Genomic DNA, 15,740 nt, shown 5'->3' with positions numbered 1-15,740 from the left:
GCCTGGGCTCCTGCGCTCTGTCGTGTCCGCGACGCTGCGGTGTCGGGGCGGGGGTGGGGGTCGCGGGGCCGAGGGCAGGTTCGGTCCGGCCCTGGGAGGCCGAGGAGACAGGAAATCTGATTGAACTGAACCCTACTCCCCCAGGCCCTGGCGGGACGCCCCTTCGCGTTCCTTTCCAGTCAGTTCCTCCAAATCCTCCCCACTGGCCCGCGACGTCACTTGGGGTCCAGCTGGTTCTTGTGACAGGGGGGGCCACACCCTGCTCCCTTTCTGGGAGTATGGGATTCAAGGAAACAGAACGTTCCTTCCCCTAGCAGGGTGTGTGGGGGATGAGCAGGTGATACCTGGTTGCTCCAACTCCTGCCCTCCCAGCACAGGGAGGGTGATTCGCCCAGGGCAGGGGTTAAACAACTTACTCTGGCGTAAAAGGACACAGGCTGCAGGAGGCCAGAACAGAACACTTTATGGGACAGCTACACAGGAGCAGGACCACACACCAGCCAGCCTCTGCTTGTCTCTCTCAGCCAGGCCCCTCGCAGCCTCACTTCTCTCTCTGAGGTGTTCATCTGAGCCTGGTTGAGAGGGACCAAAAACCTGCCCCCCCTCCCACCTCCACCAAGAAAAGGTAATGTTCTTCCACCAGCATTCCTCCACTCCTGGAGCATACCAAACTAAAAACGTCCAGTCTGTTCTTGTCCAGATGGACACAGGGACTCTGGAGCATCAGTTGCACCGGAGTCCCAAATTAGAACTGGGTGCTGACCATTCACAAGGTTCCCATAGATCCCGTAGGACTTGTCACAGACTGCCAGGGTAGGAGTTGGAGCCTCTCTCTGACTTGGCCTTCCTTGGGGGCCGATTTCTTTTCGGCATCTCTTGAACACACTCCTCAACCCTGACCCCAACACACACTCACACATTGCCACACCTGCAAGTCCTGCCTTTAGCTCTGTGTCTGCTGCCTGAGACCCAGGCTCTTAGTCTACCAGGGCTCAGGGAAGAAAATGGAGGACAGGTAAGCTGGGTCCAGGGTCCAGTCCAAGCCCAGAGACCTGTACATAGCGGGAAGAAGCAGGTGCCAGATGGAAGCTGCTGCCCAGGATGGGTCTGTCTTGGGCCACGAGATGGGGGGCAGTCGTGGGCTGGCAGGTGAAGGGGGAGGGTCAGGGAAAGGGGTCAAGGATCAAGGCCCAGGGCCCCAGAGAAGGGGGCTGCCCCTGGGGGCAGAAGCCCTTGCACAGGTCCCAGAGTGTTTCCTGTGCCAGCAGGGCAAAGACCTGGGCCCAGTGACCCCTCTCCTCAGCCTCAGTAGCCTTGTGGAGCCGGTAGACACAGGACAGGCCTGTGAGGAGCAGATGTTCAAAGTCCCAAGGGCTAAGAGGAGGCCCTTTACGCAGGTCCTGGAACTGCCGCAGCCTCTGCTTAGCACCCTCCAAGTCACTGGGCACGTGGTGCTGCAGGAGAAGCCTGAGTCGGCGGCCTGGGTGTGTGGATGCCAGTTCCTCATCTTGGATGTGCAGCTGCCCCATGACATCCAGCTCCAGCCCAGCCCAGAGCAGCTGCAAGGGGAGCCACGTAAGGGGTGGGCTGGGGCCTGAGGGGGGCAGGGCAGGGAGCAAGAGTGGGCAGGTGGGGTGGGGTATAAGCAGGCAGTAGGACCCATGCTGGGCTGCCCCCCCACACCCTCCCAGCAGGCCCAGCTTGATACATTCCCCTTCCCAACCCTGAGGGACCTCTGGACACTCCCTCCCCCATATCCCAGGCTGGAGGAAAAGACCTCAAACATCACTTCCGGGGCCTCTGGTTCCTGCAGGCCACCTCCCAGGCTGGCGCTGTCCATGGGCTTCCCTGGGGCAGCAGAAAGGAGTCAGGCCCCTGCCAAGCCCCACCCTGAACACCCCAGCCTCCCAGAAATGCCCGTAGCTATTTGGTAGGGATGCCTGGAGTTTCTTCTATCTACAAAAGAGCAGGAATACTATCCCCTGTCCCCCTTCCCTTAGACACACATGCACATTGACATTCACCCTCCCAGGCATAGGTCTTGTGATCCCAAAATCATCATCTTAGGCCCAGATACCACCTTGGAAAATGTCCAGGACTCCTCCTCGAACTTCTAGAGTTGCTTTGGCAAAGAGCTCCAGACCACTGGGTCACAAGACACTTCACTTCCCTCTCTAAAATCATCTGGGACAGTGTGACCTAAAACAGTGCCGGTGCCAGTAACTCTCCCCAAGGGTCAAGGACCCCTTTAGGAAGAATATACTCCTTCCTTGCTCCTCAGTTGTGATTATGTGGAAGGCAAGCAAGGCAGGCAAGGCAAGTTGCTGCAGCTTCTTCCATCTCACACTCTGGTGTGCTGCCCTGCCCAGACCTTAGATGATGGTCCCAAGCCTAGGGCAGGTCCAGAGGTCCTGGTTTGCACATCAGAATAAGGCCACTGCCCACTTCTGTCCAGGGCTGGCATTGAAGGCACCTAGGACTACCTCGCTTCACTTCACTTGGACCTTTCTGGTTCTGGGGTTGGGGCCCAGATCAGTATCCCTGCTGCATAGGTCAGTCTGGTACCCACCATGCCCACAGTGCCTAGGCCCTGCTACGTTCAGATAGAACCAACATTAACTTATCAGTCGGCAGCCTTCCTTGGCTCCCATGCACCCCACCCTAAAACCCCGGTACCTGGATGGTGCTGGGTTGTAGTCACCCCAGGGAGAAGGCAAATGGCTACTATTAGCCAAGCCAGGAGCTGCATTGTCCCAGCAATGCCCCACCACGTCCTTTGAGTGTTCCTCTCTCCAGCTGCTCTCTGCTCCTGCATCCGCCTGCCACACACCGCGGCTCCAAGTTTCCACTGCAGGCTGCCCAGGCGTTCCCTGTTTTGTGTGTCAGCCTTCAATGCTAAAGAGGGAGGGGCTGGCTCTGACTTCCAGGACCTTTCCATCCCATGGAAATGTGGAATCTTTAGTTGTTGGCAGTAGGAGCCTGGCTCCCTGCTTGTCAAGCCCTCAGCCTATTCCTGTCCAGATGGGCGGGATGCATAATTAGAAAAATGGTGCTTGGTAACAAACAGCTCTAGCTTGGCCCTCCCAAGAGATAGGAAAGAACCCAGGCAGTAACACTACCTTACTGTCTGTCCTCACCCTCAAAATATCTTGCAGCTGAACTCAGGCTCTAACACCCAGTTAAGTCCAGCCCAACCCAGCCTCCAGGGAGCCCCTTGGCAGCCAAAAGCATCAGCTGCAAAGCTTGGTTCTATCACCAAGGCATTGGCCCTCCAGCTACATGGCAGGCTGGCTGGGTGGCCCCGTGGCCCTGCAGAGCTGAGCACTTGCACTTCAGGCACTCAGCCACCAGCCGGACAGACCCCAGGCTGCCAGGGGTAGTCCTGGCACCCAGAAGACAGATCTGCAGCTTCAAGTATCTTTTGCGTCAGCCCTGAGACCTTCTTTGCTTGCTTATGACATTCTCAGCTCTGGCTAGAGTCCAGGAAGATTACCTTAGCCCAAGCATGATGAGCTGTTAGATTGGAGGGAGCAGGAGCAGGGTTCAAGACTCAAAAATGAGCCATGGCTCATGGAATCCTGTGGATGCTTGGATGGGATGAAGGTGGGTGGGGGTTTCCCTGGTTCCACCCAGAACTTTCAATCCATCAACTGCCACCACACAGTCTGCTATGACAAGGGGTTTTCTCCTTCAGTTGTTGAGGGCCCTCGCTTTCAGGAGACGCCATGCCACCCCCATCCTAAGCCCTGTAGACAGTGAGAACTTTCCATTTCAGCTCCAGAATCCCTTTCTCAGAAGTCTATCCAAGCCTGCAGGTCACTGTGTCTGCAGCTGCACTATTTAGTCCCAATAAGAGAGATGCCTGGGTTGGTAGTCTCTTTAAGGGAAAGGGGGAAAATCCCTGATAAATCTCCCCTCCCAAGTCAAGCTTCACCTCTACCCTAAGCACACAAGAAGTGGTTGGTCTACAGATTTTATTTACAGGGATGCTCAGTTAGACGTTAAACACTTTCTAGTATCCACATGCCTTCCCTGAAGCTACTTGGTTTCAGGTTTCTTGTCTCCGGCTTCAAGCTTGAGACTCTCAGGGGGCTGTCGATAGGCAGGGAAGGCCTCCCACGGGCTGTTCAGGTCGAACTTGCGGAACTCCTGGGCCAACTCGACCGGCTCGGCCACGACCCGCTTCACTTCATCATCATACCGTAACTGCAGAAGAGAAAGACAAGGAGGAAGACCTTGTTCAGAGCCACTAAGCTGCTTAAGGAACCTACTTTCCCCAAGCCATGGGTGACTTCACCAACCCCATTACTTCTCTCTCAGCAAGTCTCCACGCACACCTATATTACCAATCCAGTCACATCCCACCCTTAATCCAAAAAGGCCTGCCATCACCCAGCCAGGCTCCCCTGCTCACCATCCCATCACAAACTCTGATCTCCGTTTCCAGCACAGCTGACTCTGCTCACCCATCCACTCTTTACAAGGATATGGTAAGCATTGGTCCAGGACTAGGAAGCAAGCCAGTGGATGAAAAAAGTCAACCTGAACTGGCAAGCACTCATGTTCAGACCATGTGGCTCTGGCATTATCACTGTCAAGATGCAACGCAGTAAATTTGGCATTGCTTTTTTCGGTGGGAGATTCAGTTAGGTAAGGTAAAGACAAACAGGTGCTGGGTGAAGAGGCAAATCAGATAAGGGAGACTGAAAACAAGGAGAGGGAAGGAGTCCTGACCAGAAGTAGCTGGAGAAGCAAATGAGACTGAAAAACACTGAGAAAGCAGGCATATTCAGCCTGCTGTGGAAGAAAGGGCTGGATTGTCACTATCTCAACATCTTTAAAAAGGTACTTTGCTACAAAATCACGTGTGTATGTATGCAGTAGACTAATCTTCCTGCTCATAAACAACCTGTAGCACAAAGGTGGTAAAGCAAAGCACCAAAATTCTTCATAAGGTCCCTGTAGTCACATGTTACTGATCCTGCCTCTGACCATTCTCCATTTAGTGTCTTCCCTATCAGCTTCCTTCTCAGAGATCCAGAGCAGGGTAAAATGGTCCTTCACTTTCAGATCTTGCGGACAGACTGTGTCCTCAGGGTTGCTTTGGTCATTAAAATGATCATTATGATAATGGCTAATGCCAACTGAGTGTCTACAGTACACCAGGCTTTAAGCATCCATCATTCAGCTCATGATAAATCTTGTTAAGTACTACTGTTCCCATTTTACAGCTGAGAAAACGGTCATAGAGAATTTCAGTAACAGGCCCTAGATTACAAAAGTGATGCTGGGATTTGAATCCAGAGCCTATGCTCTTAAACCACCACAATCCACAGACCAGGTTTCCTGCCCTGCCCAGGACACCCCAGTTCCCTGCCAGTCCTTCCCTGAGGCTGCTGCCCCAGTTCCAAGGTTCCTTCTACCTCAACGTAGCCAGACAGTGGAAAGTCTTTCCGGAAAGGATGTCCTTCAAAGCCATAGTCTGTCAGGATCCTTCTTAGGTCAGGGTGGTTAGCAAAGAAGACTCCAAACATGTCCCAGATCTAGAAAAAAAAGAGGCTCTCAGGTAACTAGTCCATTAAGGCCAACACAGAGGTGAGGACGCGCTGCATGCAATAGTTTCAACCAATTCTGCAAATCTGGCCTAGACACAGGATCCACCATGTCCAGTAACTTACCTCTCTCTCATACCAGTTAGCTGCCTTATACACAGAAACAGTGGACTCAATGGGTGTCAGCTCATCTGTGTAAGTCTTCACACGGATCCGAGAGTTGAAACGCAGAGAAAGCAGGTTGTAAACAATCTAGGGAGAAGAGAAGGAGCTGGAGGACCAAGATGGCCACAGGGTCTGGGATGGGAGTCCCTGAGTGAGAACAATGATGAGGACACAAGGTGGGTTAGGGTTCTCTACTTGTGAACATGTCTTCTGTCCTGAAGCTCAAAAATTTCAAGATCCTCTTACATTTACAACTACTTACAAAGGCCTAAGCCATGCTATAGCTTAGCGAGTCAGCATGCTTGTCTTTGCAAATGCTATTCTCTCTGTCTGGGATGACTCTGGACCCCCCTCTCCCAGCCCCAATCCTTACTGGGGTAATTCTGGTCTCTTGGTCATTCACAAAGATTCAGCACAAACATTCTCCGTTCAAGGCCTCCCAGACAGGGCTAAGTGCCCCTCCTGTGTTCTCATAACATCTAACGTCCCATGTGTTATATGTTACAACGGTCAGCTTTTTACGTATCCTTCTCCCTCACTAGAGCTGGGGGACTCCTTGAAGGTAGGTATTGCATGTTACTTCTCCCTTGTTCCAAGATCTGACAAATACCAGATGATCAGTAAAAAAAAAATTTTTTTTTAAAGATTTATTTATTTATTCATTCAGAGAGAGCTAGAGAGAGGCAGAGACACGGGCAGAGGGAGAAGCAGGCTCCATGCAGGAACCCCGATGTGGGACTCGATCCCGGGTTTCCAGGATCACACCCCGGGCTGCAGGAGGCGCTAAACCGCTACGCCACCAGGGCTGCCCAGATGATCAGTAAAGTATCAATAGCTAAATGTATTGAGAACTTACTGTGTGCTGGCAATCTACCCATACTATCTCATTTCATCCTCACAAGCATTCTATGAGGTAGGGACAATTTTATACTTATTTTGCACATAAGAAATCTAAAGCTTAGGGGCATGTCAAGGACTCAGTCAGTTAAGCACTTGACTTTGGCTCAGGTCATGATATCAAGGTCCTGGAGTTGCACTCCCTGCTCAGTGGGGGGTGTGCTTCTCCCTCTTCCTGTGCTCCTCCCCTCATGCATGTGAGTGTGTTCTCTCTCTCTCAAATAATCTTTTTTATTTTTTTAAATTTTATTTATTCGTGAAAGACACAAAGAGAGAGAGAGGCAGAGATATAGGCAGACGGAAAAGCAGGCTCCTCAAGGAGCCCGATATGGGACTCAATTCTGGACCTTGGGATCCTGCCCTGAGCCAAAGGCAGATGCTCAACCACTGAGCCACCCAGGCATCCCTCAAATAATCTTTAAAAAATTTTTTTAACAAGATTTTTATTAATTTGGGCAGCCCAGGTGGCTCAGTGGTTTAGCGCCACCTTCAACCCAGGGCCTGATCCTGGAGACCCAGGATCGAGTCCCACATCGGGCTCCTGCATGGATCCTGCCCCTCTCTCTCTCTCATGAATAAATAAATAAAATCTTAAGAAAAAAAAAAGATGTTTATTAATTTGAGAAAGCATGAGCAGGGGTGAGGGACAGAGAGTCAGAGAAGCAGACTCCCCACTGAGCCCAACATGGGACTCAATCCCAGGCACCTGGGATCATGACCTGAGCCAAAGGCAGCTGTTTAACCAACTTAGCAACCCAGGCACCCAAATAAATAATCTCAAAAGAAAAGAAAGTCCTCTTAAGCTTAGAAAGGTTAAGTAAACTGTTTAGAGTCACAAAGACTATTAGTGGCAGAGCTAGGATTCAAACTTGAAGTTTGCTTGATCTGAGGCCCTAGTTTGTTGTTTATTTATTTTATTTTTTAAGATTTTATTTATTCATGAAGAGAGAGAGGGAGAGGCAGAGACAGAAGCAGGCTCCATGCAGGGAGCCTGATGTGGGACTCGATCCCTGGACTGGGATTGTGCCCTGAACCAAAGGCAAATGCTCAACCACTGAGCCACCCAGGTGTCCCTATTTATTTCTTTATTTATATGTTTTAAGATTTTTTCTTTCTTTTTAAAAAATATTTATTTATTCATAGAGACACAGAGAGAGAGGGAGACAGAGACACAGGCAGAGGGAGAAGCAGGCCCCATGCAGGGAGCCTGACGTGGGACTCGATCCAGGGTCCCTAGGATCACGCCCTGGGCTGCACGCGGCGCTAAACCGCTGCACCACCAGGGCTGCTCTAAGATTTTATTTCTTTGACAGAGTGTGTACTAGCAGGCGGAGGGGCAGGCAGAGGGAGAGGGAGAAGCAGGCTCCCGCTGAGCAAGAAGCCCGATGTGGGTCTCAATCCCGGGAGCCTGGGATCATGACCTAAGCAGAAGATAGATGCTTAACCAATGGAGCCACCCACATGCTCTTAAGGCCCTAGTTTAACTGCTGTTGTATTGTATGACCCGAACTGAAACTAAGGAGACCTATGGTTCCCACTGGTAGCTGTCACCCTAAAACTTCATCTGTCCCTTTTTTTTACCCATCGAATCTTCTCAAATCTCCTGATTTACCTCAAAACGGTTCTGCCGGGTGGGGATGTCCACTGCTGTCAAGTCAGCCAAGGATTTGAATTGTGCATTGGTGTGATCCCTGAGGAAAGTCAGCACTGGGATGACCCCATCAGGATGGATACAGATCTCTAACTCATTGAAGCAAGACACCTGCAGATATGGACAGGGAGAAGAGAAAAAACAAAGATCTACTGAGAGAGCAGCTAACTTCAGCTGGAGTCTTCTGGTTTAAGAAAGAAGTCCAAGTGGGATAGAAGAGACTGGTTTCTTTGATACAACAAATCGCTGCCTACTCCTACATGCTCTGAGAACACGGTTCTTTCTTGACCCACAACCAAACAACAGTTGTGAATATTACCTGAACTTGTTGGACATACTTGGGCAGGATTTCAGCCACATACTCTCCAAAAGCTGAAAGCTGCTTGTGGGCCACATCATTCCGTGGTCTGACAGTGGCTGGAAGGAGAAGGCATATTTAACAAATGGCAGCAGCCACACCTGCATTCAGTCTCTTGGGTCGTAAGCGGTGTTGTCTCCCAGCAGAACCTTGAGGAAGGTAAGGGTGGAGGGTTCCTCTTCCAGGGAAAACTTAAGGAAAATGTCACCTACAGAGACCACAAAGACTCTCATTACTGCAGTTGGGAAGTTTGCCTCTTCTCAAAGCTGCTCTCTGGTTCTCCCTTCACAACACCTGCACTTCTGCTAAAGCAGCATATCTCAACTCTCTTACCAGACCAGGAACTTAAAGAGTTGGAACCAGAACTTTTGTTTCTCTGTATCTGCTTAGCACCTGGCTCACAGGAGGTTTTCTTTTTTTCTTTTTTTTTTTTTAATTTTTAAATTTTTATTTATTTATGATAGTCACAGAGAAAGAAAGAGAGAGAGGCAGAGACATAGGCAGAGGGAGAAGCAGGCTCCATGCACCAGAAGCCCGACGTGGGATTCGATCCCGGGTCTCCAGGATCGCGCCCTGGGCCAAAGGCAGGCGCCAAACCGCTGCGCCACCCAGGGATCCCTCACAGGAGGTTTTCAAGCTAAGAACTTCAGGACTGAAGAGCCCTCACAGATTACAGGGTTTATTCTGCTCAGCAGGGAGCCTACTTCTCCCTCTCCTCCCCACTCCTGTTCTCTGTCACTACCTCTCTTTCTCAAATAAATAAATAAAATCTTAAAAAAAAAACTTTTTTTCCTCCCCATTGATGAGGAAACGGAAGGCGAGAAAGGAAGAAATGGCAGGTCTCCTAACTCTCAATCTGCTTATGTTGACTGTACTGTATCTCCGCACACTAACTCATGCATCCCTCAATCACTGAAAACCCACACATCACAGGCTGCACACACCATGGTTTAAGTGTTCTCTGCCTTTGACAGCAGGGAGGCCTGCTCTGTCACTCACTAGTTCTGTGTCCCTGGGCAAGTTATTCCTCTGGATTGTTTCCTAATCTATAGTAAGAGATCACAGTGCTACCTACCTCATAAGATTGTCCGGAGGACTAAATAAATCACTCGCTAAATCGCTTTGCAAGCTGCCTAGCACACAGCAAGCCCTCAATGCGAGCTACTAACAGGGCTCTAAGACCCAAACGTTTCTTGCTCTCAAAGAGCTGACCGCTTAATCAGAGAGAAAAGGAGTCGTGGAAATGGACAAGGGGTAATCAGGGCCGTAACAGGGAGACACGAGGGCAGAGGGAGAGGCCCACAGCAGTCAGGTCTCCACGAGCAGAGACTTGCCAGAGGACGCAGGGAAGGGTATCCCAGGGCAAGGGCAAACACCTGACGGAAAGAACGAAGGGGCCCCGCCTGCAGTCCCGAGAAGGGCCCGGCCCGCACATACTCACGGCGCGTGTCGGCCGCGGCGCTTTCCCTCCTCGCCGGCAGCAGCAGCACCGAGGGTCGCCCGGCCACTGCACCGGAAGATAAAAAGACAGAAGCGCAAGGTGAGGCTGGATGGGCTTCCTGCGCTAAGCGCGCCTCCGCTCCCGCCCCAGGCCTCAGCCAGCTGCCCCCTGCTTACCCCTGGCCAGCGCCACGGACCCCTTGATCCCCTGCCACCAGCCCCTAGCCGCCGCCGCCGCCGCCATGCTTCAGGATGCAACCAGGCAGCCAAGGCGAGACCCACAGGACACGGAGCCCCAAGGGCACGGACCGGAAGCGGAAGTGTGCGTCTGATTTTCTTCCGGGCGGACGCGGGGCCGGAAGCAGAGGTTCCGGATTCCGGGCTTCGGAATGAAAGGAGGGAAGGCAGGTGAGAAACCGAGGCAGGCAGGTGGGGGAAACCGTGAGGTGGACGTGGTCCTAGTTTGGTGTAGCAGAGGCTGGAGAGAAGGCGAGGACTCTAAAGAACCGGACGGGTGAGAGGAGGGCAAGGGGTAGAGGTTCTGGGTTCTACATTCCACTCCCCTCCCCCGCTCCCTGAGGTAAGCTTTTGACGACGGCCGGCGGGCATGGCCGGGAGGGGGCGTGGAGAGGAGCCGGGGCGGGGGTGTAGGGGGAGGTGGAAGGGGGAGAGGAGAACGGTTTCCCTAGCGACCGTCTCCTAGGCGACTCTAGGTGGAGTCGGGACGCCCCTCGCGGCGATGGGCCTATTAGAGCCCCGTGCTGGGGACGGCTGGGATTCGTCTCGAGTTCTGGGACGGAGTCTTGGGGAATCATTAGTGCGAGCAGGCAAGTGCAGGGGAGAAGCAGAAAAGAGAAAATGTGGGGCGAACAGATGTTCCAGGCCAGGCCTCATATTAGAAGGTCTAAACTCCATGCCCGGGGAAACGGGCTTTGGCCCAGAACGCGGGGGGTCGATCTTGTTGGGTTCTGCTGCCCAGAGCCTCGCTAGTTTCATGCCCAATAGTCATGTGGTTAGTAAGGGGTTTTGCCAGGCTTAAGATAATAGGCTTCCTCCAGCGCCTTGCTTTCACGTGTTGACCTAAATACCAAGTCTTTTGTTAGATCTTGGGAAGGAATATTCTGTTTTCTTAGGGAAACACCCAGAGTAGGAAATGTTACTAATTTCATTAGGGATGGAGTGCCAGCGCAGGAGAATGAACTCAGCTTTGGTTGAAGGAGAGCTTCCAAGATGTCCTTAGGACTGAGGCCAGTCTCAGCCCACTTAACTGTCATCTTTACCTTCTCCCTCCCTGAATTGAACAGTTGGATTCGTAGATTGTGGATTCCCCATTACTCAGGTGGTGTTGCTTTGCAGACAGCTGGCAGAGAGAGAGGTTGGCTACCATGGAATCACCAGAAGAACCTGGAGCATCCATGGATGAGAACTACTTTGTGAACTACACTTTCAAAGACAGGTCACACTCGGGCCGTGTGGCTCAGGGCATCATGAAACTGTGTCTGGAGGAAGAGCTCTTTGCTGATGTCACCATTTCAGTGGAAGGCCGGGAGTTTCAGCTCCACCGGCTGGTCCTCTCAGCTCAGAGCTGCTTTTTCCGGTCCATGTTCACTTCCAATCTGAAGGAGGCTCACAACCGAGTAATTGTACTGCAGGATGTCAGCGAGTCTGTTTTCCAGCTCCTGGTTGATTATATCTACCATGGGACTGTGAAACTTCGAGCTGAAGAGCTGCAGGAAATTTATGAGGTGTCAGACATGTATCAGCTGACATCTCTCTTTGAGGAATGTTCTCGGTTTTTGGCCCGCACAGTGCAGGTGGGGAACTGCCTTCAGGTGATGTGGCTGGCAGATAGGCACAGTGATCCTGAGCTCTACACTGCTGCCAAACACTGTGCCAAGGCCCACCTTGCCCAGCTGCAGAGCACCGAGGAGTTTCTCCACCTGCCCCACCATCTACTCACTGATATCATCTCGGGTAAGTTGAGGGAGTGGGGCCCATCATACTCAACTACTTGGGTTTGATGTTTAGTAGACGTTCTAGTTTAGGAGAAAGGAATTTTCAGGTTTTCTGATAGGAAGTTAGATACAATCTGAGAGACTGAGGTGAGATTTAGCTGCTGTCAGAGGCAGTCCCTTCCAGAGAAAGAACCCTAGAAAATGAAAGTGGTACTTTGCCATATATACAGTTAACCCTTAAACAGTGTGGGGATTAGGATTGGAACCTCCGCCATTAAAATCTATGTATAACTATTGACTCCCCCAAAACTTCACAAATACCCTGTTGTTGACTGGAAGCATTATCAATAACATAAGCAATCAATTAACATACATCCTGCATATTGTATTATGTGCTGTTTTTAAAACTAGAGAAGAGAAAATGTTATTAGGAAAATCATAAAAGAAAGTACATTTACAATACTGTACTATATTTATTGAAAAAAATCCACATATCCACATAAGTGCACCCACACATTTCAAACCCATGTTTTTCAAGGGTCAACTATATACAAGTATTGAATTAAAAAAAAAAAAAAGCAGTGCTCACCCCTAAAAGGTAGTGAGGAGTTGTTTGTATTTATACTCTCGTCTCTTTTGTGTATAAATGTTCTCATCAGTCCTGCATTTTGCATGTACCTGTGGGACAGGTTACCTGAGTAAGCTGATAATAAGTCAAGATATTACATAAACTTAAGTGGTGGGCCAAGTTTGGTAATAATCCTGACCCTGGGGTGCCTGGGTGGCTCAGTTGGCTGAACCTCTGACTCTTGGATTCAGCTGAGGCCCTGGTCTGGGTATTGTGGGATCAAGCCCCATGGGGAGCTCCACATTCAGCGAAGAGTCTGCTTGAGATTCCGTCTACCTCTGCCTCCCCCCTACTGCCCCACACTCCTGCTTGTGCTTTCTCTCTCTCAAATAAATTTTTAAAAATATATTTCATTTATTTGAGAGAGAGTGCACACTCTCGAGGGTGCAAGCAGGGAAGGAGCAGAGGGGGAGGGAGAGGGAGACAGAATCTCAAGCTGACTCTTCACTGAGCAGAGAGCCCCATGTGGGGCTTGATTTCACAACTGTGAGATCATGCCCTGAGCCAAAACCAACAGTCAGATGCTCAACTGACTGAGCCACCCGGGTACCCAATAAATAAATCTTTAAAAAAACAGGCAAGCAAACAAAAAAATGATCCTGACCCTGCAAGTGAGGTATAGCCATTCTTTAGGTGTGAGCACTGCAGCCTGTAGATTGCTTCTATGACAAATGGGGACATAGCAAGCCATCCATTTTGGTTAAAAGAAATAATTAGGTTAATTTCACACGCGCGCACACACACACACACACACACGGTGGTAGTCTAACAGTGTGATTCATATCTTTAAAGCCACTGGCTCTAAATTTCCCTTTTGGATTGTTAGATTGCCATTGACCAGGTCTTTCCTCTGGCTCTCACAGATGGAGTTCCATGTTCCCAGAACCCAACAGAGGCAATAGAAGCCTGGATCAATTTCAATAAAGAAGAAAGAGAGGCTTTTGCAGAGTCACTCAGAACGAGCTTGAAGGTAAGGAGGATTTCTCTTTTGAGTTGGGACACCATAATATGCACACCATGCATTCCAGCTACTGATGTGGCCTCTTTTGTGGCTGGTGAGTAAGTCATCTCTGGCTCGAAGTTAAGAACTGGGGAGGAGGATGTGTGCATGAGCCCAGAAACCACCAGCCTCTGAGCTCCCCAAAGTTCCTTGAGAGAACTGCATTAATCCTAAGCACCTTTTTTCTAAAGCACCAGCTGCCCCAGCATAAAATGAAAGAAAGTGATTGGAGGACGGTCAGGATGGCACACAGTAACTAGAGGGAAGTAGGTTAGCATAGGATTCCAGTGTGTGGTCTGCAGCCGTAAGGATAGGTGTCTCAGCTGAGCCTTAGCCTAGAACTGATAGATGTCATCTGTGATTTTAATTTTGCCAATAGGAGATCGGGGAGAACGTGCACATTTACCTGATCGGGAAAGAATCATCTCGTACCCACTCGTTGGCTGTGTCCTTACACTGTGCAGAAGATGATTCCATCAGTGTAAGTGGCCAAAACAGCTTGTGCCACCAGATCACTGCAGCCTGTAAGCATGGCGGAGACTTGTATGTGGTGGGAGGGTCCATCCCACGGCGCATGTGGAAGTGCAACAATGCCACTGTGGACTGGGAATGGTGTGCGCCTTTGCCCCGAGACCGGCTCCAGCACACCCTGGTGTCTGTGCCTGGGAAAGATGCTATATATTCACTGGGTGGCAAGACACTGCAGGACACGCTCTCAAATGCAGTTATCTATTATCGGGTAGGTGATAACGTCTGGACAGAGACAACTCAGCTAGAGGTGGCTGTGTCAGGGGCCGCTGGTGCCAACCTTAACGGAATCATCTACTTACTGGGGGGGGAGGAGAATGACCTGGACTTCTTTACCAAACCATCCCGACTCATCCAGTGCTTTGACACAGAGACAGACAAATGCCACGTGAAGCCCTATGTCCTGCCCTTCGCAGGTCGCATGCACGCAGCTGTGCATAAGGATCTGGTGTTCATCGTGGCTGAAGGGGACTCCCTGGTGTGCTACAATCCCCTGCTAGACAGCTTTACCCGGCTTTGCCTTCCTGAGGCGTGGAGCTCTGCCCCATCCCTCTGGAAGATCGCCAGCTGTAACGGGAGCATCTATGTTTTTCGGGACCGATATAAAAAGGGGGATGCCAACACCTACAAGCTTGACCCTGCCACTTCAGCTGTAACTGTTACCAGAGGCATTAAGGTGCTACTTACTAATTTGCAGTTTGTGTTGGCCTAAGGCTGTGGGGGGGAAGAGCAGCTGACTTCTGCCCTCCCCTTTTCCAGCACCTTTCCATCCAAATTTGAAGTCCCTGAGGCCCCAATCAGAGTGCTACGTTATTTTTTGGCACATGTTATAAAGGGCAGCACCTCAGTCCTTGCCGAACCCATCGGGGTGCTCCATTTGGGGCTTTTTAGACTGCTGCTGTTCAGCTGGCTGCTCAGAATAGGGCCAGCCTATCCTCTGCTGTCCCCTGGTATCTTGTGCCTCACTGCAGATGGCTCGAGCAAGCCGTTTCTCAGACAGTAGGCACAGCCTCCCCTCATTCCCTGATCAGTGTTAAGTAGAAGCACCTCTGATCCCAGGACAGAAGGAAAGATGCCCCATCTTCCTTTTTTTCTATAACCTGCAAAGTGGCTAGTTGGTAATTTTCCCACAAGAATTAGGTGTTAGAGTTTTTAGTTGGGCTTTGGTTGGGAGAATGGTCTAAGCTGAAGGTGTCCTTCACCAGCAAGCTCCAACTCTAGAATTCAGGATGCTGCGTCTTGTGTTTTCTCACCTCTCTGTCAGGAAACGTACACTTTGGTTTTATTTTTGGTATACTCCAAGGAGTAAGCCAGAAAGAAGTAGGAAGGATTATTTCTGATTAATAGCAGAAACTTTTTTCAAACTTAAATATATAAGGTCTCTACTCTTTTAAAAGCTCTAAGGTAAGCCAAGAGCTAGGAGCTGTTCATACAAATAAAAGTTTTTGAAGGGATATGTGTGTCTGTTTTGAATTCTGAAGGGGTGACTTCCTAAGGTAAAGGATTACATACCTGCCACAATACTGATTGGATCCCTTTCTACACACAGGATCATTGTTCCAAAAG

General features: G+C 50.5%; 3 protein-coding genes and 1 long non-coding RNA gene across 13 annotated transcripts; 2 read left to right on the top strand and 2 right to left on the bottom strand.

Moving 5' to 3' along the window:
- The first annotated feature begins 81 nt into the window (after positions 1 to 81).
- Positions 82 to 10,033, top strand: LOC144292613 (uncharacterized). Of its 3 annotated transcripts, none has more exons than XR_013359987.1 (3): positions 82 to 625; positions 1,398 to 1,575; positions 6,385 to 8,486. It is a non-coding gene; the product is annotated as an uncharacterized LOC144292613 (long non-coding RNA). The 3 variants fall into 3 exon arrangements; XR_013359988.1 differs by lacking the exon at positions 6,385 to 8,486 and adding an exon at positions 9,088 to 10,033 and having other exon boundaries at positions 83 to 625; XR_013359986.1 differs by lacking the exon at positions 6,385 to 8,486 and adding an exon at positions 3,156 to 5,803 and having other exon boundaries at positions 85 to 625.
- FAM180B (family with sequence similarity 180 member B) lies at positions 447 to 3,822 on the bottom strand. 3 transcript variants are annotated; one of them, XM_077863259.1, is made up of 3 exons: positions 2,677 to 3,822; positions 1,778 to 1,848; positions 447 to 1,559 (listed from the first exon to the last, which is right to left on the bottom strand). In XM_077863259.1, the coding sequence occupies exons 1-3, from the start codon at positions 2,936 to 2,938 to the stop codon at positions 1,164 to 1,166; spliced, it is 729 nt and encodes a 242-aa protein (XP_077719385.1). In that variant the 5' UTR covers positions 2,939 to 3,822; the 3' UTR covers positions 447 to 1,163. The 3 variants fall into 3 exon arrangements, with proteins under 3 accessions (XP_077719385.1, XP_077719386.1, XP_077719387.1); XM_077863260.1 differs by lacking the exon at positions 2,677 to 3,822 and adding an exon at positions 2,081 to 2,658; XM_077863261.1 differs by lacking the exon at positions 1,778 to 1,848 and having other exon boundaries at positions 447 to 1,594.
- Positions 3,958 to 10,402, bottom strand: NDUFS3 (NADH:ubiquinone oxidoreductase core subunit S3). Its single transcript, XM_077863258.1, has 7 exons — positions 10,241 to 10,402; positions 10,065 to 10,130; positions 8,585 to 8,682; positions 8,227 to 8,376; positions 5,679 to 5,804; positions 5,424 to 5,543; positions 3,958 to 4,206 (listed from the first exon to the last, which is right to left on the bottom strand). Exons 1-7 carry the CDS (start codon positions 10,305 to 10,307, stop codon positions 4,039 to 4,041), a joined length of 795 nt encoding a protein of 264 aa, XP_077719384.1. The 5' UTR covers positions 10,308 to 10,402; the 3' UTR covers positions 3,958 to 4,038.
- Positions 10,319 to 15,628, top strand: KBTBD4 (kelch repeat and BTB domain containing 4). 6 transcript variants are annotated; one of them, XM_077863246.1, is made up of 4 exons: positions 10,319 to 10,471; positions 11,420 to 12,037; positions 13,510 to 13,616; positions 14,026 to 15,628. In XM_077863246.1, exons 1-4 carry the CDS (start codon positions 10,453 to 10,455, stop codon positions 14,884 to 14,886), a joined length of 1,605 nt encoding a protein of 534 aa, XP_077719372.1. In that variant the 5' UTR covers positions 10,319 to 10,452; the 3' UTR covers positions 14,887 to 15,628. The 6 variants fall into 6 exon arrangements, with proteins under 6 accessions (XP_077719372.1, XP_077719376.1, XP_077719375.1 ...); XM_077863250.1 differs by having other exon boundaries at positions 10,393 to 10,471; positions 11,424 to 12,037; XM_077863249.1 differs by having other exon boundaries at positions 10,412 to 10,471; positions 11,368 to 12,037.
- Positions 15,629 to 15,740: the final 112 nt, after the last annotated feature.

Source organism: Canis aureus, chromosome 21, assembly GCF_053574225.1.
Source record: "Canis aureus isolate CA01 chromosome 21, VMU_Caureus_v.1.0, whole genome shotgun sequence".
In the NCBI taxonomy this organism is placed as follows: domain Eukaryota; kingdom Metazoa; phylum Chordata; class Mammalia; order Carnivora; family Canidae; genus Canis; species Canis aureus.
The sequence above is the reverse complement of the archived record's forward strand: the minus strand, read 5'-3'. Positions and strand labels throughout refer to the sequence as shown.